The following is a 22,091-nucleotide window of genomic DNA, read 5'->3' as shown; positions in this document are numbered from 1 at the left end:
TGAGAGTGCACTGTTAAAGCTCGGCAAGGATTAAGGAGTGCAGAAGAGAGATGATCTTTCACTGCACTTTGCAAACTGCAATAAGGTAAAAGAAATTGTACCAGGTGTTCTGCAAGGTCAGCATTAAGAGTTTCTTTTTTCCACTGTGCAGGAAGCTGGTTGCCTTCCTGGCTTTTCCATTGAAATACTTTTTCTGTTTCCTTAGTTTGCACTGATGGCATGCTTCAGATTTAACATGCAATCCCAGAAAGCTGCTTTTCTGGTAGGATGGCTGTTAGGAGCCCTCATATTCCTTGAATGGGTGTTACCTATAGAAACTCCAGATGCTGCCTGTGTCTTGGAGCCTCCAAGATATTCTCATGAGAGCTAATCCTGTGATCTAAAGGTTAATCCTTGAAGCTACGGCCGTTCTCCTGTTTAACCCCAGCACTCACTCTGTCTCCAGCCATGTCAATTCTCTTGGCCATGTCAACACCTGAAAAGCACAATAGATGAAAGCAAACAGATGCACTCTCATTTTGCTCAGGATTCTAACACACTGTTCCTTTCATTTACATGTCAGCAAAAATGCACAGGTCTGAAAATAGTTATAAACATGCATATGTGCTTTTTCTGGTCAGGAGTGTTTGCCACCCTAAAGAATTCACTTTTCTTCATCTGGGTTTTCAAGAGAGTATTAGCATCCTCTTTTTGGAATCATCTGGCTTGATTTTAGGCCTGAGAACTTTTGGCAGCAAATTCTCTTGCACTGAGTTTGGACTGGTGCCACAGGTAAACACGAACATCTCGTGACTTCCTCTTCAGTCTGTGTTTTTTTCCCCTTTGTTTCTCTCATTTGGGGATTTTCTGCTTTCTCTTCTGTAGACAACTCCAGTCAAACTGGTTTTTCCTTTCTGGCAGTCACCATAACAGATTTATTATTCCAAACCACTTCCACAAGAGTAAGTGATCTTCAGTTTCCAGCAACCATTGCTGTTTCTAACTTGGATTTGGCATTCTTCATGGCTCACAGTACTTGATTAATTTGTGTACGCTAGGAAGATATCTACAGAGCAACCATTTTTGAAAACAAAACCATCAATCAGAACGTGTAAGTTGCACTGAAGTAATTCTTCCATTATGACAGCAAGATAAACTTGTAAGCAATAGGAAAAGCTCTTATTTGCAACATCCAGTGGAAATACATTTTGTTAACTTTTGATATCCCCTGGTAATGCTGTGGCATGTATCTGATGCTTGTAAACCTGATGTATTTTATAGCTTTGAGTATTATAAAGGCTTTTCCCCACAGCTCAGCTTTCCTGAATATAAAAGTCCAGGTTCTTTTTGAAGAATTCACCAGAAGAGATGGAGGTGAGGTCTCCTATGCACTTTAGTTAGTGGAACATAAACCCAACATTTTGATCTATTATTCTGTCAAAAGGCACATTCTGCAGGCCCTGATGGGACACCTGCATTCTGCTCATGTATCTAGTCTAATGTTTCAGGTATTCTCAGCTTCCCTTCCAGCATCAGTCTGTGTAGTTGCTGGAAGATGTTAAACAGTTGTTTCATTCAGGCAGTGGATAAAGAGATCCTAATCTGCAATACATCAGCTCACAAAGCAGTCAGGATGCAGATTTCTCTGGATACCACAATATGAGCTTTCTGTTTTCAGGTTTTTATCTTTGGGTCCTCTGTTCAAAATTGCACTTATGACTGCAGAATGTGCTCTGTGTAACCTTTACATTACAGAACTCAAATCTGTGTCTGTATAAACACTCCATGGGTGTATCAATATGCATATAACGGTTTTCTGTCTAGGATTATCCACTCACAAGGAAGAAGATACAGCAAATTTAGTGGGTTCAAGCTGGTCAGGAGGGTCTGCATGTGCCAGTCTAAGGTTCAAATTTTATCAGTGCTTCATTCTTAGTCTGTGTTTTGCAGTGGCTCCACCATTTGCACCCCTGGGAATAAAATGTCTGAACACACGCAGCAGAAAAATAATGTCCTTTTTAAAATAAGTGAATAAATTGCCTTTCTTCTTTTTTTCTCTCTTTGCCTGTCATCTTCCCTGTTCTCTGGGATCCCATGTGGCAGAAGTTGCAGATGATGAGTCTCATTTCTGCTGGAGCCTGTTAACCTTTCTGTGTGAATGACAGTTTTCCAGTTTTAAGTCTTAGTCAGTGTTTATGTTAAGAAGAGGGTTAATGATGATCCCCATAGGCCTCTCGCTCAGAAAGCAAAAACATCTGCTAAGCCAAGAAGTGGTTAGTTTGCTAAATTTAGAAGGAAGAAATGCATTTCCCAAAATTCGCACTGCTTCTTAACAAATTTAGGGAACCAGTGGGGGCAAGCAGTTATGGAAGTCATACTGTTTATTCATTTTTTTTTAGTTTAGTTCATGTATTTTCAGTTAAGAGTGAGATTGCTTTTATTAAACAGAAAGGAGGTATTACTCATATACCTGAAACTTTTAATGCAATTGAACTCTTTGTGTATTTGTTTAGGCTAATAGCTGGACACATGCCAAAGCCTCTGAAGCTTGGAGATGTTCTGCAGTACATACTTAGCGGTGCAGAAAGTGATGTTGAAATGGATGTCTGCTAGGAAGCTCCCTTAACCAAACTCATAGACCAGGAAAACTATGGATTTTGGCCATCTTTCTTTCTCCTCACCAGGGTGTCCCCAGTTGCCACCAGCAGTCTGGCTTCTTTGCAGGAAAAGGTCACCTGATGAATGGTATATGAGCCCTTGGTTGCAGCCATCATCATCTGTCTTTGCTTTTAGTGTCTTGGCCAAAGCTGTCATCAGTAAGTAGGGTTCAAACTGGAGTTTTCCTGCTTTGTGCGATCACAAGGGAGCGCTGATGGCTGGTGCCAGTAAAGCCTCTTGTGACAGCAGTGCTCTTGATGGCTTCGTGGTGGCTGGGGCCACGGCTGGCAGCAGCCATGGCCAGTGACTAAACGAGACGGACTGCACGCTCCCAGTCAGCGAACTGTGCAGCGAACTTGGGTGTCCAGGAGAGGTCACCATCGGTGGCCAGAGACCTTCCCAGCCTTGTTGCCCCTCCCCCTCTGGAACACGCTGAGTGGTTGGTGCTGCTCTAGGGAAACACATGGCTTTGCCAAAGGCTGTACAATTCCCTCATTTGCCCGTGATCCCCAGCAGGCTGGTGGTGATCCGGCTCCAGCCAATTCATCCCCCCGGGCCCGAGCAGAGGGCTGGGCACATGCTTTGGAACCACGGATCCTCCAACTTCCCTGGGCGGATAAGGAGCTGGAGGTTTTGAGGCATGACTGTACTTTGCTCTCCCTCTTGGCCTCCTGTTTAATCTTTTCATCTCCTGACACAGCAGCCTCTCCTTGCTGGCGGGCTGGGAGTTGCAGATGGGTGAAGTTGCGTTTCTGTGGATAAATCCCACCGTTCTTCGTCATCCCCACACAGCCCTTTGCCAGCCCCGGGCAGCGCTGCATGAGCTCTGCTGGGTGGCTGGCGGGCCGTAGGGGGGAGTACGGCAGTGAAAACCGGGAAAAAGGGATAAGCAAGGTAAATTCAGAAGATCTTTGCTAAATTCATGTTTTAGCTGTGTTACAGCAGAAACCTCACGGCGAGACCCAGCAGAGCCTCCCTCAGCCTGCGGACCCGCTCTGGGGGAGGGGTGGGCAGGGAAGGGAAGGGAAGGGAAGGGAAGGGAAGGGAAGGGAAGGGAAGGGAAGGGAAGGGAAGGGAAGGGAAGGGAAGGGAAGGGAAGGGAAGGGAAGGGAAGGGAAGGGAAGGGAAGGGAAGGGAAGGGAAGGGAAGGGAAGGGAAGGGAAGGGAAGGGAAGGGAAGGGAAGGGGAAGGGAAGGGGAAGGGGAAGGGAACGGAGCGGGAGCCGGGCAGAGCGCGCCCCCTGCCGGCTGTCACCGCCCGTGTCACCTCCCGTGTCACCCCACCGTGTCACCCCGCCTGCCGTGTCACCCACCGCCCGTGTCACCCACGGCCCCTGTCATCTCCCGTGTTACCCCACCGTGTCACCGCCCGTGTCACCGCGGCTGGAGGGACGCGGGGAGAGCGGGGTCGCGGTGAAGTAGAGCCTTCGTAGAGCCGCGAGCACACAGGGCTCGGAGCAGGTGCCGCACCCGTGTGACACGAGCACATCACCGATCCGTGGGTTCCCAACCCTGCTGGAGGCGGCCCTCTGTTCCAGCAGCATCTTCGGTACTCGCGTGTCTCTTTTGTGGGTGTTTTGTTCCAGAACGACGGCAACTGATGCTTCAAAACTGGGGCACAGCACCCGTGAGCCAGGGTGGATCCCAAACACGTCTGGTGCTCCCTCTTCCCTCTGTCCTGCTGTGCCTTCACACGAATGCTGGCTCCTGGTGGGAAGTGGCTGCAGAGTGGTGGGGAGGGAGAGATGGGGAGTGCTCTTCTAGAACATGGAAGCTTTATTTAAAATACAGTGATGATTTAAATTTGGCAGGAAAATCCTTAGCCGTTAAATTTTGCCAAGCCTTCTGAGGGATTTCTGCTGATATTTTCAGCAAGTGACTTGGGAAAATGAATCCTTTAGGGGTTAGAATATTACTGGAGGCTGTTTTCATTATGTCTTTCTCAGTTACCCAGAAATATATCAGAATAGTGTGAGTTTGCTTGAAGCTCAACCTTGGAGCCTAAGTTATTCAGGTGTTCTCAAAAACAGAAATCCGCAGTTTCCTGTTTCAGATGTTGCAGGAATAAAATAACAGGATTATAATGGATTATCTGATTTTTTTATATATATATATTAGGGGGGAAAAAGGGGGAGGGGAAAGTGCAATATTGATGTTGGTCCTGAGAACCAGAGCAGAAACTAAAAAGGAGGGAAAAAAAATGTCTTTTCCATTTCACCTCCCTAGAGACTTGGGGTATGTGTTTTTCTTGTGAAGTATCTACCTCACCTGTGACTTCATATCCAAGGAGAGTGAAATTAAAAGTCCTAATGCTGGATGGTTCCATATACATACATATTTAGTTAGTTAGTTAGTTAGTTATTTTAGCCTGGCTGAGATGTTTGCAAAGCTCTTAATGGTCCATCCAAATTGTAAAGGTTTGCTGACCCCACAACTTACCTGAAGATAGTTTTGGGATTCTCCACTCTGAGAACTTAAAACCTTAAAAAATTGCCACAATGCCTTTTCTTTTCAAAGAGACAAGCATTTTGAATGGGTTTGATTTCTTGTTTTCCATGGGAATTTTTTTATATATGGCCACTGGAATGTTCGGGTGAGAGCATAAAAATGGTTGAAGCAGATCAAGTGTTATTAAAATGCCTAGTTTGTTTTATTGATCTGTGATTTAGCATTTCATCTTTCCAGTTCTTTGGATGTCAAAGTACGCTTACAAATACAGCATGAGTTTTCTGTCTATCATATTATTCTCAAGACACGATTTTTCTTTTAATTGTCATTTTGTTTGTGGAATCAGAATATCTACACAGAGCCGTGTAGTGATTTATTCAGTGATAAAAGGATTTTCATGTACGATTACCTCCTCTTTATTTGTGCATTTATGAATCCTTTTTTCAGAAATTCTTATATAGCTGCTACTGCTGCTCAAATTGCCATGGTTTTTAAAGAGAATAATGCTTATTGATAGTTCCCACATGCACTGGCAGGCAGATCTAAAACCTGTACTTTTGTGTTCACAGCTTGCATAATATAAAATTTAGAGATTGCTTGTCAAACTAAGTGTCAGCTGAGTTTCCTAGGAAACTCACTAAAGATATTTATAAAACTACAGATCAGCTTAATAATAGATATAATAATGTCAGTAGCTCATGATTTTTTTTAACTGTATTGGTCCATTTTAGTTTGCTTCAATTTGTTGCTAAACCAAATCACTGCATTTCCAAACAGAGCAGAAGAGACCTTCCTTCCAATACCTTGCCTAATTAATTTCTTAAGAAAAGGGTAGCTTCTGCTATTCCATGTAAGAAAATGTAAAACACTCTATGTAAAATTAAAAAGAACATAAATGTCATACTAGTTGTCTGACTGAATCGCATATAAGTAAAACCACAATTGTGGAATAGAAATATAAATGTTGTATCGTGTTATTGTTTTATTCATTCTTGAATTGAATGTGTGAATTTGAAGTTCATTGCACATTCATGCAAAACAGTCACTACAAAATTAACTTAAATCCTGAATATGGGGTTCTATAGAAGCTACAGAAATAGAAAACCTGTCAGTATTGTAATACCTGTCAGTATTGAAAATAATTACATCCCTGAGCAGGGGTGGGGAAGCAACCAAAAAAAAAAAAAAAGAAAAGAAAACAAACAATCTAAAAAAAGAGTTAGTGATGCTTGGTGTCCATTTTTATTCAGTCTTCTGTTATTATGTTTTCCTCACACTGATTCTTTGAGTTAAGACATCAGCATCACCACAGTTGAGAGATCTTTTTGTACTTTAAGCTCTTTAAGTGGAAATTTCTGTCATGTAAATTCAAAATTTGCTGTAAATATATATATATATGTATAAAATAATCTATACTCTCTTAGAACATAATAACGCAAAACAATTTGGATTAGGTGAAGTTAACATTCTCTAGAAAGCAGTTTAGAAAAGTAATTTCAGTTTTCTCATTTTAATGCAGTAATGAGATTGAAGTTAGTGTGTTTAGAAATGAGGCAGTACTGAATCTGGAATCCATTTCTTGTACCCAGTATGTACATTTGCCTGTCAGGACTATTTTTTGATGCTGTGCTAATTAGCCAGGTAAGGAGTTCATATGAAGAATATTCAATAACTGATTTTCTTTTGAAAAGGTAAGAATTTAGCTGCCTGTGTTTCGCTGTCTTAGAAATCTCATTGCACACTTAATGTTGTCATTGCAGAAGAAATCTTAGGAAGCCTGTCCATGACAAACTGGAAGGGTTAATTTCCTATAAAGCTACAAAATTTATCCCAATCCTAATAGTAGCTGGTTGTGGATTTATTGGATGCTAGTGATACCATTCCAGCTTGTTAAAGTAAGGTGGCAGGTAAAACCTTGTAAATCATTGCATTTACTTTAATACAGCTTGCATGCAAACAACAACCTTACAGGAATAAAATGGTACAGCTGTTGCGTCAAATGATATTTTTTAAGCACATTATATTTGTCAGAGCTGGCTCTCTCTTAGCTGTGGTGTCACAGTTTAGGGTATTCAAAACTGTCTACTGGGAGGAAGTGAAAGATGACTTCAGCTCATAATTAGGATATCTAATTAGGAGCCTTACTTCTTTCCCAACCTGCCATGGATTGTGTGCAGTGTAACTGCATTACTCTTCACTCCTCTGTCTCTTACCCTAATTTGCCTGTTTGAAATGTGCAAGTGCTATCAACCAAAATCCTCCCTTAAGTACTTGTATAGGTGAGAAAGGTGTGTGTTGAACACTGTGTTGAACCATATAGGATAAGTTCTGCCAAAATAGGTCCTGGTATTGTGGAGACAAGATGTATCGTCTCTGATTTATACACCAACTTCACATGACATATTTCTGCAAGAAAAGCCAGTTCAGGCTGTCTTGCAAGGGTTGTGATGGAGTTGTATTTGTGCACAAACACTGACTTCAGTCCACACTCTTAAGTAGATCACTTTCTACTGTCAGCCATAGTGTGTACTTTGGAACAGACATAGGAGAACAACCATGTTAAGGAAAATTATTCTGATCAGGGAGTTTCAGCCTGGAGGCATTTTTGCTTTGGGCTTTTTTGCCTTCTGTTTTCATGTTCTGTGCTGAAAGTGTGAGGTGAGAGTTCTTTCAGTAATAGGTGTGTCACTTAGAAATGCATCACTCTGCTCCGGTGTCTGCATGAACCGTGGGGATAACTGAAGTTAAACTTTGCTCAGTCAAGGTGATGACAATCATCTGACCAAAAGGTTCAGCCTGCATACAACTGCTTTCCCATGGTGACTGTAGCTGACTATAAAAATGTACTTTTATATCCTTATATAAATTTATAGGGCTTTTGGCAAGGAAGAAGGAATTGTGAAAAGATACTTTTTCTTCAGGGCTTTTTCCATGTAGTTTTGCTAACAGGCACCCATTGGGTTGTGCTGAACAGTGGTTTTTAATTTTATTTTTAAACCCTGTGCTTAGCCATCTGCACCTTGATCATCCAGAAAGAGAAGCTGAATATTCTAGCTGTAGATAACTGCATTTTGTTTCCCTGCTATAACAGTGGAGGTATGGAGGTTTGAAAAGGAAAAATATTATGTGTATTTTCTTTTCCTTCCAGTTCATATCCGTGGGAAACTGCTATGAGAATTACAAACAGCTTTTAGGGGGCTATTTTTTCAACTGGCCAGTGTGTGTGTGACCCCTGTGTTAACAGTGAATTACATTTTATGTCAAGAGTTCACGGCTTTTTTCTTTCTTTCCCACTGCAATTAAGTGGGACACGTATTCCATGTGCACACTCAAGTAAAATTGGAGAAAACTTGCCTTTTGATAAAGAAGTCTTGATAATATCGTAGTGGGGTATGTCAGCCAATGGGATATTTGCTGCCAAATACCAAATAACAATGTAGAAATTCAAGAAAGCTTCTAAGTCATACAGACAGTCTGGGGAAAATGAGCCAGCTAGGTTCACAGGAGATCTAAGAAATAGATGGAAGTGAGAGAGGAGAACCTGCCTCTTTTAGCAATAAATATAAAATCACATTTTATGTCCTTGAGTGCTGCCATTCTAACACATATTAGGAAAGAATTAAAACTTTAAAAATATTTGAAATAGTTATAGAACATAGTTCCCTCCTGTTTTTCTCATTCTTTTCTCTTGTCCTTCCCTGCAACTGTTAGTCTGTCTTTTTCACTCTGTGCATCACTGAGTTTTGGTGACATAAAGAATCAGATTCATTAACCTCCACTTTTGGTACTTTAGTTGCAGTGTTGGAGGGCAGCAAGTCAGTCTAAAGCTTTTTGTACATACCAACAAGTATTTCTGCTAACATTACTGAAACCATAATTAACGTAACATTATACTTGATCAGCATTATGCTAAATAAAGTCACCGCTTCACCACATTTTCTATATTAAATCCCAAAATCCTTTTTGAGTCTTAACAACCATGAGATGTTATGATCTGTATTTAGTAGTAGTATTTTTTTAGTGGACCTCACAAAATTGTAACATTTTAATTACATTTTGAACCACTTCTGACTACTGCATAATGGTAACTTTAAAAGTGCTGTATTGAAACAAAGTCTGGGTAAAATGTTTGTTTGGCTTATAGAATGCAACCTTGAGCAATATAAGGAAATAATCAGGCTCCTAACTTTACCATTCAAGTTTTGTTTTACTTCTCAGCAGGAGTGTTAACTAGAAGAGGTAGTGAAATGTCTTCTATTAGACAGTATTTTACGTATCTAAGTGCATGTTTATTTTTCTTCTAGCTTTTTAGAAAGAATTGACAGCGTCAGCATGGATGATTACACACCCACAGATCAGGTTAGTAAAAATAATGGGGCAGGGTCTGAACCAAGACTGACATTCATCTGGATTTTCTGTGTAATTTATTTTAGTCCCTACTGCAGCTGAAATAGGGCATATGGCAGAATAACAAAATATGGTCTAGCAATTTAAGTTATTAATATTAAAAAAGAAGAGGTATTTTGGTGGTGCAAACTTGTCTTTTGCTGTTGTAACGTCTAGGTCAGCGATACCTGTAATACATCAGTTTTGTCTTCTTGCTTCCCATTCTGTGTCCCACAAAAAAGGTGAATGGAAAAAAGAACAGAAAGCATAAATGTAAACAGTTATGGTTTCCCTCGCCAGCCTTTGCTACAGAGGAGCAATGCTTTATTTCAGTGGTGAAGGTGATCCCAGAGGGAGACTTCCCATGTCTGTCAGAAGGGTTCTCCAGAGGCTAAAGTTTGCAATGGATTAGGTGTCCAGATTCATGGGAGAGCTCCAGTGGTAGCAGCAGAGCTTGAAAACTTCTCTGCAGGCCTGCAGATTCCTTCTTTGCAGGCTGTGCCCATCTCCTGTGGGTAGCAGAGTTTCTATTTAAGCCTTATTTGCAAGACAGTACCTTTTTTTTTCCCAGATACTGTGATGCATCTTGATGGAGTGCTCTAATGACAAACACATTCATGTTAAGGCTGAACTGCTGCAGCCTTGAAGTGAGGAGGGGCTTCACCATGTTGCCTGGCTTTGGCTGCATTCCCTGAGCTCAGGCTGTGTGCTTTCCTTTGCTGTCTCTTCAGAAACCATTCTGAAGCTGTTATTTTTCAGTGCTGCTAACCCACTGTCATCTAGCAATCTCAGCCAAGATTGTGGGCCACATTATAAACTCCAAATACAGGTGGCAGAAGAGGATCCCTGCACTAGATAATTCAGTCTAACCATGCAAGGTGTATAACAGGTGGATGTCCTTAAAGCAAAACAAAACAAAAACAAAACAAAACAAAACAAAAAAAAAAAAAAAACCACCCCAGAACTGTCAAATGTCACTGTGCAAAGTTCAGAGAAATTAGGTGACTTGCCAGAGATCACCCAAGGAAGCATGCAGAGAAGAGCTTGTTCCTTCAGACCTGGTGTCCATAACCACAAGTGTGTCCTATAGTCAACCCAATATAGGATCAATTATTCAGGCACTCAAGACATTTTCAGACCAAAGCAATTTGCACTGGGGTTTGCTTCATCTAGACCTCATGGTTTTAGCATCAAGATCACTCACCTGGAGAGAGAATTCAGTGAAGAAAAGCCTTATTTCTGCTTTCATTATTTATGTTTGTGTTGGCCTGTTTGTTCCTGGGAGGCCCTTCTCTAGCTGAAGTAGTCTTTCATCACCTAGAAATTTTTCCTGATATTTCTTTGGGGAGAAATATCTTGAAAGATCAGAGAAGACCCTTACTGTTTGGCAGGTGGAAAACTTTTGCTCTGAGGGGGGAGATTCTCTTTTGCTTTTGTTTTTGTCCTGTTATGCTGTGTCAGTTGGCTCGCTGAATAAACTGGTAAAAATCACTAATTTCCCCTCTTCCCTTGCTTTCTGGTTTTTGTTTTTTGTTCTTTTCACCATAACAAAGTCAGCAAGTGACAAAAAAGGACAGTAATGTATAAAATAACTAAAAGTATTAAATAAGTTGCCTTCAGCTGAGTGCATACAGCTGTCAAAGCACCCAAAGTTTGCCTTGGCTACCAGAACCAGTAGACAGTAGGACAGGGAAAAAAGGCAGGCTGTGCTTACACTCTGCACCACTGGCTGCCTCCTTCCATCCAGGAAGGGGGCATCATAAATTGCTTTTTGCCTACTCCCCTTGAGACTCGAGGAAATGATTATTTTTTAATTATTTAAAGGAGAACTGGTTGTGAGGCATTACTAGTTTAAAAAATAGGAAAGAAATGCCATATTTCTCCGCAACTTAAATTCTGTTCCCTTGTGCTCTGTAACAGAGCTTTAATTACTCAGTCACAAGCTATTATTTCGATAGGATTCCTGTCTCATTCAGTACAAAAGAGGGCAGAGTTAAGGTTGCCTGGGCAACTGTAAATCTGGAGTTTTCTAACATTTGAATACTTGACTTTACAACATGAATAACATTTTTCTTAGTTTTATGTAACTTCAGAATTCATTATCCTCATCAAATACCAAGGTGTATGACCATCAAGAACAGGTTTCAGTGGGCAGTAAGGGGAACATAGATGGGGTCTCCAGCTTTCTGAGTGCACAAACCAAATACAGTGATCATTATTGTTTATCTATCATGTCAGCACAGACAATTGCCAATTTACCAACAAGTCTGATTGAACTTTCATTAAATGAAACATTTAAGACTTTTCAGGGAAAATATTCCAAGCTTTTAAAAGCAAAATTAGGTTAGAAAAATAGCCTTACTAATCAGCTTCTGTGTTCTCATTTCCAGGACCTATTAAGATGCAGAGTGTTGACATCAGGGATTTTTGAGACAAGATTTCAAGTAGATAAAGTAAATTTCCAGTAAGTCTATTAGTAATGATTTATGAATATCATAATCATTTTTAACAGCTTCATTCAGATGTCTGTGTTCATGTATGCATGGTATAGCAGAGGTGGGAGTGGATGTTTTTTAGTTGCTTGATTTGGCTTTTTAGCTCTTTCCAGAGGTCCTAGTAAAATTACCTCATACTTTGCAAAAATAGTTTTGATTTGTTAAGTATATTAGAAATGCTCTATAGTAGGGTTGTGTGTGGCTGCTTGTAAAAACTGGTGCATTGGTATAGCACTACAAAATCATAAAATATCTTTGGGGATGAGAGCTCACAGAAGTCAACGGGAATCCTCCCTTCTTCCAGAGGGCTACAGGCTCTGTTTGTCAAAGATTTTTGCTGTATCTCTGTAAAGCACCCACAGTCAGATTGGCTTCTCTCACCAGTGTTAACAGGGCTGAGCTGCCTCATGTCCTCCTCCATACAGAGATGCCCTCTCCCCACCACCCTTCAAAATATCCTGAAACCTCTCCTTGTTTATAGTACAGTATTACATGCCATATGCACTGCCGTGGACTGGAAAGGCCAGCACTTGTCCTTGAAGAGTGTATTTCTCATTTTATGGGTTCAGTAGCCTTCTCCTGGCAGAACAGGGCAGGTGGAGCAGTGCAGCTGTCTCTGACATGCAGCACAGCATCAGCAGATCTCTCTCCTCTTCAGGCAATATTTTACTGCCCCTATCCTTGGGGCTGTCAGATTTTTAAACTGAACCCTTGTGCTGTGCATGCTTCATGTAATTTTTCCTAGTGCACATAAGTGATATAACATCCTATGGCTTTTTAACAGCATGTTTGATGTAGGTGGCCAGAGAGATGAGAGAAGAAAATGGATCCAATGCTTTAATGGTAAGTAAAAACATTCTGTGTTTTATTTTGAACTTATTCCCTGAGGTGTGAGCAGCTTAGTGTTCATATCCACATGCAGTACCTCACTAGTACAGAAGTCCAGTGTTACAGTTTACTTCTTTCTGGTATTTTTGGCCAATTGATGAGTAATGGTGGTGTTACCCTGAGGAGTATGTGCTGGGATAATGAAGATGTTCTGTTCTCTCTCCTTTCTTTCCTTCTTTCTTTTGTGTGTTCTGCCCAGATGTCACAGCTATCATCTTCGTTGTGGCTTGCAGCAGCTACAACATGGTAATAAGGGAAGACAATAACACAAACAGACTACGGGAATCCCTGGACCTTTTCAAAAGTATCTGGAATAATAGGTAAAACAAACCTCATTTCCCAGTTTAATTACAGTTCAACTCCTTTTGAAATAGGACTCCTCTTGCTATAGGCTCAGATTGTTTATCATAGAAAATACCCAGGTTGGGTCTGAGTGTCCCCACAGTGACACCCTTCCCTGGTAGGGGCTGTGGCACAGGGACAGTGCACGTGGCATTTCAGCATTCAGACCAAAATGATGCAGGGTGAGGACAGCTTGGAAAGGACAAGACCCCAGGCTGGCAGCTACAAGGGAGGCAGGGGAGACCTTCTCCTGGCATCACTGTGCTGCTTGGCTGAGACCAGGATCCTGTGAGGAACATTTGATCTCCTCAAATGCAGTGGCAGGAGCAGCTCACTGTGGCCGTTTCTTATGCAGGCAGCTGCTCTGGTAAGGGTCAGCTCTGAGAGCACAGGGCACCTCTGCCTTGGGGGATGGTGCTTCAGACCTGATCTAACTGGAGCTGCCTTTAAATTGCCATGCTGCCACAGTGCCTGTAAATCATAGGTACGTAACCAAATAGCAACCCAAATGGGCTTCTGGTAGAGAACAAGTAAAAACAATGTGCAAAATAAGGTGATGAAGTTTTCATCACATGCCTGTGAGGATGCTCTGCACTGAGAAGTGACTGAAGGTAGAGTGAAGGAAGAATGTTAACTGCACATCCCAGGGCGCATTGTCACAGTGATGGATTAATTGGGGAAGAAGAGAGACATTGTTTTCTTTCCATTCGTCAGGTGTCATACAGGCCACGCTAAAAGGTGGGATATCTGTGTGGATGAACAGTAGATTAGAGCAGCTCTGAGGGAAGGGAGCTTTCTAGCTTTTTTTTTTTTTTGCTTTATATTTTTGCTTTTTTTTCCTTTTTCTTTATCAGAACCAAATAAAGCAGACAGTAATGTCTGGTTGTGAACTGTAGTGCTTCTAGAAAATGCCATCAGTTTCTCAGTTTGATATCTAAAACAGAATTTAGAAAAAAATTTTGAAAACTTCTCCCTTTAGCAATGTCCACTAAGCAGTTTAGCAATTTTTATATATATATTTACTGACCCTAGAAATATACCCACCCATACAAGTGCAGACCAATCGAAACAATCATTTAGGTCAACTTTTTTTTTTTTTTCTGTTGAAGCATATGCTACACTATTTCACACTCTGTCCACGCAGGGATAGCTAGTACATTTTCTATCAATGTGATACGTTTTTGTTGATTAACACATCAGAGATAACACAAGCATTTGGTTTGTTTTTGACAGGTGGTTACGGACCATTTCTATCATTTTATTCTTGAATAAACAGGACATGCTGGCTGAAAAAGTCTTGGCAGGGAAATCAAAAATTGAAGATTACTTTCCTGAATACGCGCATTATACTGTACCTGAGGATGGTGAGTTTTTTCCCTGTGCTGGGATGGAACCTGCTGGAATGGTTCAGCCCATAGCTCCTCTGTCTCTCTGTCTCTCACACACACATGCACAATCACACACTGTTCCTTGATAGGAGCTGCTGGTCAGGTAAGGAGCATGCCAGCAGCATGTAGCTCACAGGCACCCCAGTGTGGGTCGGGCCTGAAGGAGTTCTGCCTCCACAGCGCCTCCACCTTTTGGGAGGAACCACCAGTCCCAGGAGAGCAACATATCTCCCCCGTTCCCAGATGCTTCTACCTGAGCCTCCCGCAGTGCAGAACTTTGCTGGGGATTCATGAGGCTTATTTTGTAGCCATTCTGCATCCTCCAACACTGTAGATTTCAGTTTTTGAAATACTGATGGGAAGCCCAGCAGACCAGAAAGGGAACTTTAATGGAGGAAAACTAAATCAGAAGATAGGAAGAGAGCTGTGGTGATGGAGCAATCCGTTTCTTATCTTCAAGAAGGGCAATGGTTCCTGCACCACAGTAACATATTGCAGAGGTAAACTCTGGTATTATGCCAGGTGTATACCAGGCAGAGGGCTCCCCAAAGGTCTCAGGTTTGTCTAGCAAAAGTGGTAAAACTTTTACTTTCTGACCACTCACCTCTGCCTTAACTGAGTGATGTCCCTGGCGTGGTGCTTGCAGCCACCTGTTGGAAAAGGCTTTAGTTCTCCACCAAGCACCACCAACAGCCTTGGTTACAGAGGTGAAGATGGTGATAAGCTATTTTCACCCTTCATTGAGGTCTGGAATTTGATGAGTGTGATTATGAGTTTCAGGGGCAGAGGATAAATGAACTGCCCTACAATCTGCGTTGGTCTGGCATCTGTTTTGTAATGCTAAGCGCTTTCAGAAGAAATCTTATCTCCATCACCCAAATTTCCCCTTCTCAAATATACACCACATAGACAGGGTTTGAGCAAATTTTTCAGCATTTTTTTTATTATAAGACAATTGCCAGAAAAAAGTAGCTTGTGGTATTTCTCAGAGGGATTTCACTGTGGGTATCTAGAGTGATCCAGAATATTCACACATGAAGCAGCTCTCTATTTTTAAGCAGTAGTTGTTCATTTATTCTTCAGTTTCAGCTGACATTATTTAATGGCAGCAGCACTGAATTCCAATATGCTGTTGATTGTGCAGCTGCTCTATTTTTAACCCCAGCACTATGGATGAAAAATATATTTCCATACTGTGATAAATTCTGCCCTTTACAATGTTATATTTATAAGCATCTGATTTTGGTACCCTAGATAAGGGATAACACTGAAAGGAAATACATAGGCTATCTCTTTGCCGAATTGTTTTTTACATTGGGAGTAAATACAGTCATTGCATGGCCTAGACAGTGACAACTTCATCTGCCAACAAACAGTTAATACTGACCAACAAGTCTCCTGTTCAACAAGAATTTAATCCAAGACTCCTTGATGGGCAACGTACCAGAAATATTCTGATGAATTGGGGCCTGGAAATAATATTGATCTATATATATCAAAAGGTGTTTCAATGTTATCATTTTTTCGAAGTGTAATCTTGGACTAACCATTTTTAAACCCACATTCCTTCCTGCAGAAGCTTTTTTCAGGAGACACTTTTCTGCTGCAGAAACTCAACTGCTTTTTCTAGTCACATTGTCTGATAAAAGCTAAACCCTGACTCCCACTTGTTTTGTATCTATATGAACAAACTTGTGGATGTGAGTAAGCCTTTTTGTGATGTGACCAATGACATTGTTGCAATGATTTCAGCAAATTTCAGGTTCCTAAAATATGTTGTACACATAGTCAAGTTTTACCGTACTCTTAATTTTAGAATTACCTACTGGAAATCTCCTCTAGTATTTAACATTTCACTTTCTGTACTGAAGGGCTACTTCCTCCTACAAATAGATGGTTGTTTGGTTTTCATGTTTCTGATGTCATTTGTTTTTAATTGAACAGCAACACCAGATGCAGGAGAAGACCCCAAAGTCACAAGGGCCAAGTTCTTCATCCGGGATGAGTTTTTAGTGAGTAATTTTCATCTTATGTGTGATTCTATCATAGGAAATACTGACAGATGGCATAGTTTATTTAGGGAAGACTGATGCAGAAAGCTAGAAGGAGAGGACAATGTCTGGCAATTCCCTAATTCTTTTCAGCTACCCATCTTGCAGAATCTTCCTCAGTGCTGCACATTTTTATGCCCACTTTATGTAAAATCACCTACCATGCAAATTGTCACACAGTACATGCTAGTGCTTAGAATGGTCATGTACAGTCCATGAATTAACAAATAGGCTTTCTTAATTTTATCTTGCATTCCTTCAAGGAGTTTGGCAGTGGTCAGCTGACAGCAGGAATTTTTTTAAAAAGGCAGATTTCATTATTTTATGCTTAAATAAGATTTCTGGTATGCCAGTTAGGAGCATTGCCTCACCTTTGGACTGGTGGTCCACTGAAGCATCATAAGAAGGTTTCCTCATCTAGTCACATTTTTCTTGCAATTAAGGTTTCCTCTGTAGCTGAGGTGAAGAGGTGGTGTTTACATTTTGAAGGTGAAAGCAGTTGTCAGGCATACAATCACAGCCTAGCTCTGCTGTCAGAAACAGAGAGTTTAATCCAGTATCACTTGTGGCTTCACTCATTCTGAGTTGTTCCCACAGTGCAGAGCAGTAACAGAGACCAGAACCAAAGCTCATCCGTCATGCCCTACTGGTAGAAACTATATGTGTGTGTTTGAGATAACAAACTGAATCGTTAGAATTAAGAATTTTGAAGTCATTATGTATTTATGAGCATTGTTAGGATTTACAGCTGCTGACGCACCAAAGAAGAAGCAATTAACTGTATTCACACTTTGGGGATTTCCAGTTGCCGCCTTAGCCTTCCATATTCTGAGGAAAAATGTCAGATTGCACTGTGTTAATGTAGGAGTTACCAAAAACTCACTTCAAGGCAAATCTCTCCTGCAGTAATGCTGGAATCCTATGAAGCAGGTGATATCCAGTCTGGAAGGAGAGTGGCTCTGAGAGATGAGTTATGGGGAAAATAGGGTGAAACTCCCCACCTTTGTCTATTTTCATGATTTAAAATAACACATCAACGGTGAGGTCGTTACCTACCATGGCTCACTGGCATTGTGGAAGGAGGCCACCTATGAAGTGGGGAGGGAAGGTAGCGTAGGCACGGCAGCCACGTAAGAAACCCCTGTGGGTGCTGGGGGCAAGGGAAGCTCTTGTGCTGGGGCCAGCACCTGCCAGCTGCCAGGCTGTCCTTGGGGCTTGCCAGGCACGGGGCCAGAACAGCTTCTCCCTCATTTCCCTGCAACTGCTGCAGGTTTGGCAGAGAGCACCTCCTCTGTAACACGTCTGTCTCCTGGCTTTGTGCTGAGTAACGTGGCCGTGCCTGGAGAGGGTGAGGTGGGAGAAGGCCAAGTAGAAATGGTCACTTCCAGTTCCATGGGGTCAGGCACAAAAGGCTGAGGTTTCAGAGAGGGAGTGAAAAAAGGTACAGGAGAAATACAGACTGGCAGGGATCTGATGGCCTTAGCCAGGTGCCAGGAAGAAAAGGCCTGTATTTTCTACCTGTGTCTGCCTTGGCTTTGCTTTATACTTTCTTTCCCAAGTTTCTTGATTTATGACTTTTGCCTTACCCCACTCTGTTAAATTTTCAAGCTTGATTCAGAGAAACCTGTATTTATTATGCTTTATTGTGATTTTTATCATGGTAGCAGGTCTGCGTGACAGTCCCCAACGTGGTGCTGCACCCCTTAAAACTGCCTGGCTGTAGGAATGGTAGTGGCAAATTTAAAGCCTGTAATTTGAGGAATTTTAGTAGGAGGTTAAAATTGACCACATGTCCAATAACTATTGCTACACAGTAGTATGAGGATTAGAAAAGCAAAAGATATCAGCTCGTGGTCTCAGGGTTGGTCTGGAGACTGTGGGCTGGGCAGCAGCGCTGGGATGCATCAGGTTTCAGTCAGGGAGCAGCATCGGAGGGATGGCTGGGCCCAAGCCCAGCCAGTGCCTGCACCTCAAGACTGGGCTGGCGAGGGCATCTCCCAGTCCTGGACACGTATTCTGTGGGAAATCCTCTGCCCTTCAGCTCAGGCACATCCCTTTTCCTCCCAGACTCTTCCTGGAGGCAGTGTGCATGTGCACTCCTTGGTGAGGCTGCTCCCCAGCCCCGTTTTGGTGTTTTGCACACAGGGCTCCCCAGCTGCTGATGTTTTGTTTGAATACAACCCCAGTGTGACCCCTGTTAGAACCATGGCGTGGCCCCTCTGTTTCCTCTCCTGCTGGTTTTTACAAAACCTGAACCTGGGAGGTGAAGGAGCTGCTGTTGAAACACACAGACCAGGCTTCCTCGAATTTGCATGTCATCCTGACCCCTGCAGTGTAGAGATGCCAGAATTAAATATTCCCGCCAGGAAACCAAATGTTCTTTCATCAGTGTCCCAGGGGATTTTTAATTCCCCTGTGAACTGGTGCTAAGTAACACACTACTGTTCCAAGTGAATTTTGAGGAGGGGAGACAATTCTGCATTTATCTTCAAATGAGAGGACTGCAAGAGCCTTCAGGTGACAAAAACAGACAGCCCCCTAATATTCTGAAAATACATACTTTGGCATGCTGTGCATGTAACCAGGACACTGTGGGCAGCTTATTGCCATAGATAGGAGTGAAATCAGTGCATGATAAACACAAGCAGGCAGTTGCTAGTATTTTTTCATGAGGATAAGCCTTGAACTAGGTACTGCAAGTAGCATGGTAAGAAAATAATTTTTAGACTGTGTATGAACACCCCTGTGTAATCAGTATTGAATGTGTAATATTACCTATATTACTTGGAAAAAATCTGCAATTTCTTCTTGATCTAATTATGTAAATCATGGCTTCTAAAAGTCTTTAGTTTTACATATCTTTAGCTTCAGGTATTTAAGAGGTCAAATCTACAGGTAAAAATAAATCCGGTGTTAAAAAATCTGGTGTAGCCAGAGTGGGATAGAACACTGTCTTCTTTTGTTTAGCCAGAGTAATTTAGAAAATAGTTATAAAAATTATTATCCTGAAAACTGACCTTCTGCTTTCATGACATTTCATTTTTATTCTGCAAGATAATGATCTAGGATGGATTTATATTTGTCAGTCCTATAGTAATACAGAACAAAAATTAAGATTTTGGGGTTTTAATATATGTTTTAAGATCCTGGGGAGTTTTAACAAGATAACCATGAGCAAAGTGTTGCTGGAGCTTTAAGTTAGAACCTAAAAAGTTGTGCACTACCCTTGAGAAGATGTAATTTTGCATGGTCTGATGTTGACTGGATTTGTGCATGCTTTATTACTCTAAGTGAACCCAGCCACTCTGGTGATAATTTCACCAAATTCCAGGCTCAGTGATGAAAACAAGCCTTCAGCTGGTTTAATAGGTGCTCTAAGTGAGGGTAACTTGAGGGGCTCTCACACAAGAAGCAGAAGCAGTAGAATGCTGTTCTCTGCCACCACAGGTTCCACAACTGGGAGGGTTTTGGTTTTGTGTTGCTGATTTAAAACAAGAGTTCAAGAATTTGCCACATGATGGCACCAAAAAAAGAAGAGAAAACAATTCCTGGGGCAGCTGCATGGCAGGCTTCACAGCTGTCAGCAGCACAGATTTGGCTGCACGGTGATGCACAAATGGCAACAGTCTGTGCAGCTGAGGACGGCATCCATGGCACCCACAAAGAACTCCTGTCCTGATCCCATAACAGTATCCATAGTGTTTTGTAATCTTCATTTCAAATTCATCATTCCGACTCACCAGACCACAGCCCTCCCTTCTTTTTGTTTAATTTTTCTAGTGATCTATATACAAATTTCCCAGGGCTCTAGGTTCCCTGCAAGCCTGTAGACTGCTGAGATACAGAACTTCTCATGGCATGGCACCTGATCCTTTTTTTTTTTTTCTGCCTCCCTCTTTCCACAGAGGATAAGTACGGCGAGTGGAGACGGCCGGCATTACTGCTACCCACACTTCACGTGTGCAGTGGACACAGAAAACATCCGCAGAGTGTTCAACGACTGTCGAGACATCATTCAGAGGATGCACCTCCGCCAGTACGAACTCTTGTGAGGGGGATCACCGTGGAACCTGTGGTTTTAAATTCTTTGCTCCTTACTCTTTCTCTTGATGCTACCCCACACAGGGTGGAAGAATATACTATAGAAATGTCAGTCTCTTCACTTTGTTTACTTTTAATTGTTTAACCTTAAAGCTGATTTGAAGCAAGTTTGGGTTATTTTCCCTTCATGCTTTTTTGGGACTATTTTTGTGCTTTATTTTGACATGCCACTTCTTCGTCATTCCACTAAGCCCTTTGGCTACCTCTGTTCCCTTAGGATTTTTTTTTTTTAAACTGAACGTGACCTGCTAAATTTTTTCCAGCGGGTTAACCTCAGTTCAGACCGGTATGTCAGCTGGATGACACTGAAGTCATACCTATCCCTCTGTGTGGGTTTCCTTTTTAACATGACATTGAAGAGTACTTGATGGGTGAAAAAAAGATTAATGCACTTTGTATCAGGTTATTAAATACTGTTGAGGAAGTAGACACACAATGTAGCAGCACCACAATATTTATTACTCTGTCACAGTTTTTAGCATTTCTGAGTTGCAGGTCAACTGATAAAGTGACCTCCTCTTTTAAGCCGTTACTGGCACAGGAAGTAGAGTAGATAATGAGAGGAACAGTGAAGACAAAGCAATTTTTCTGGGGTTTTGGAGCTAAGTGTCTCTGCACACCTCAGGCATTTGAATTACAGCTACTTTTCAGCCTGTTGCATCTAGGCAGAAAATTTACCACCCTCACTTACGTTATTTGTGCTGTCCACAAATGATCCTTTTAGTTCCGATCATTCTTGGACAACAGTCCTCTCCCTATATATATTTTTTGTTTTACTGCTGGTTTATTATATTGTACAGACTGTAAAATGTAATATTATTTTGTACAACTTTATTGAAGAAAAATACTTGTAGAAGATCTTTGTGCCTTGATTATGGCTGTACCTGTAAAATGAGCTAAGATGTAAGTATGTTTTTGATTGCGCTGTACAGCTTGATGTCAACCTTACCTGCAGCAGTGACTGGAGGTAAGAACTTTATCTGTAGAGTTTAGGGGTTTTTTTCTGGTTTATATAAAAATGCTCTTTAGTATAAAAATTATAAATTATGCAAATTAACCACTTACCTTTCCAAGTAAGGTATTACAGTCACCGGATGTTGCAGCAAACATGCCTTTCTCTTTTGAAGTCTCAGCTTTAAAACATTGGAATTCATTCAAGTGTCCAAATTGCAACCTGGTGTTGTTTTAATGGGAAACAAGAATTAATTTTCTTTTTATTTTCTCTTTTTTTTCTTTATATTTAGAAAATATGTTTGGTAATTCTTTGGTCATTCATAGAACTTCACAATTGCTCAGACCGATTGTGAATGTGTAAAGCACCATTCTATAGAGCTCTTCAATCTTTGTACCAACAGC

The 22,091-nt window shown here is 41.5% G+C and overlaps 1 protein-coding gene across 3 annotated transcripts in view; it reads left to right on the top strand.

Moving 5' to 3' along the window:
• The window catches only part of GNAL (G protein subunit alpha L), a 178,242-nt gene extending 157,556 nt beyond the window's left edge, over positions 1 to 20,686 (top strand). For all 3 annotated transcript variants that reach the window (XM_062487990.1, XM_062488006.1, XM_062487999.1), the window contains exons 6-12: positions 9,389 to 9,443; positions 11,861 to 11,934; positions 12,750 to 12,808; positions 13,053 to 13,173; positions 14,429 to 14,559; positions 16,528 to 16,595; positions 20,540 to 20,686. In XM_062487990.1, the coding sequence (XP_062343974.1) occupies positions 9,389 to 9,443; positions 11,861 to 11,934; positions 12,750 to 12,808; positions 13,053 to 13,173; positions 14,429 to 14,559; positions 16,528 to 16,595; positions 20,540 to 20,686 (655 nt within the window). The remainder of the gene's footprint in view (positions 1 to 9,388; positions 9,444 to 11,860; positions 11,935 to 12,749; positions 12,809 to 13,052; positions 13,174 to 14,428; positions 14,560 to 16,527; positions 16,596 to 20,539) is intronic.
• Positions 20,687 to 22,091: the final 1,405 nt, after the last annotated feature.

Source organism: Cinclus cinclus, chromosome 1 (genome assembly GCF_963662255.1).
Source record: "Cinclus cinclus chromosome 1, bCinCin1.1, whole genome shotgun sequence".
Classification (NCBI taxonomy): domain Eukaryota; kingdom Metazoa; phylum Chordata; class Aves; order Passeriformes; family Cinclidae; genus Cinclus; species Cinclus cinclus.
The sequence above is the reverse complement of the archived record's forward strand: the minus strand, read 5'-3'. Positions and strand labels throughout refer to the sequence as shown.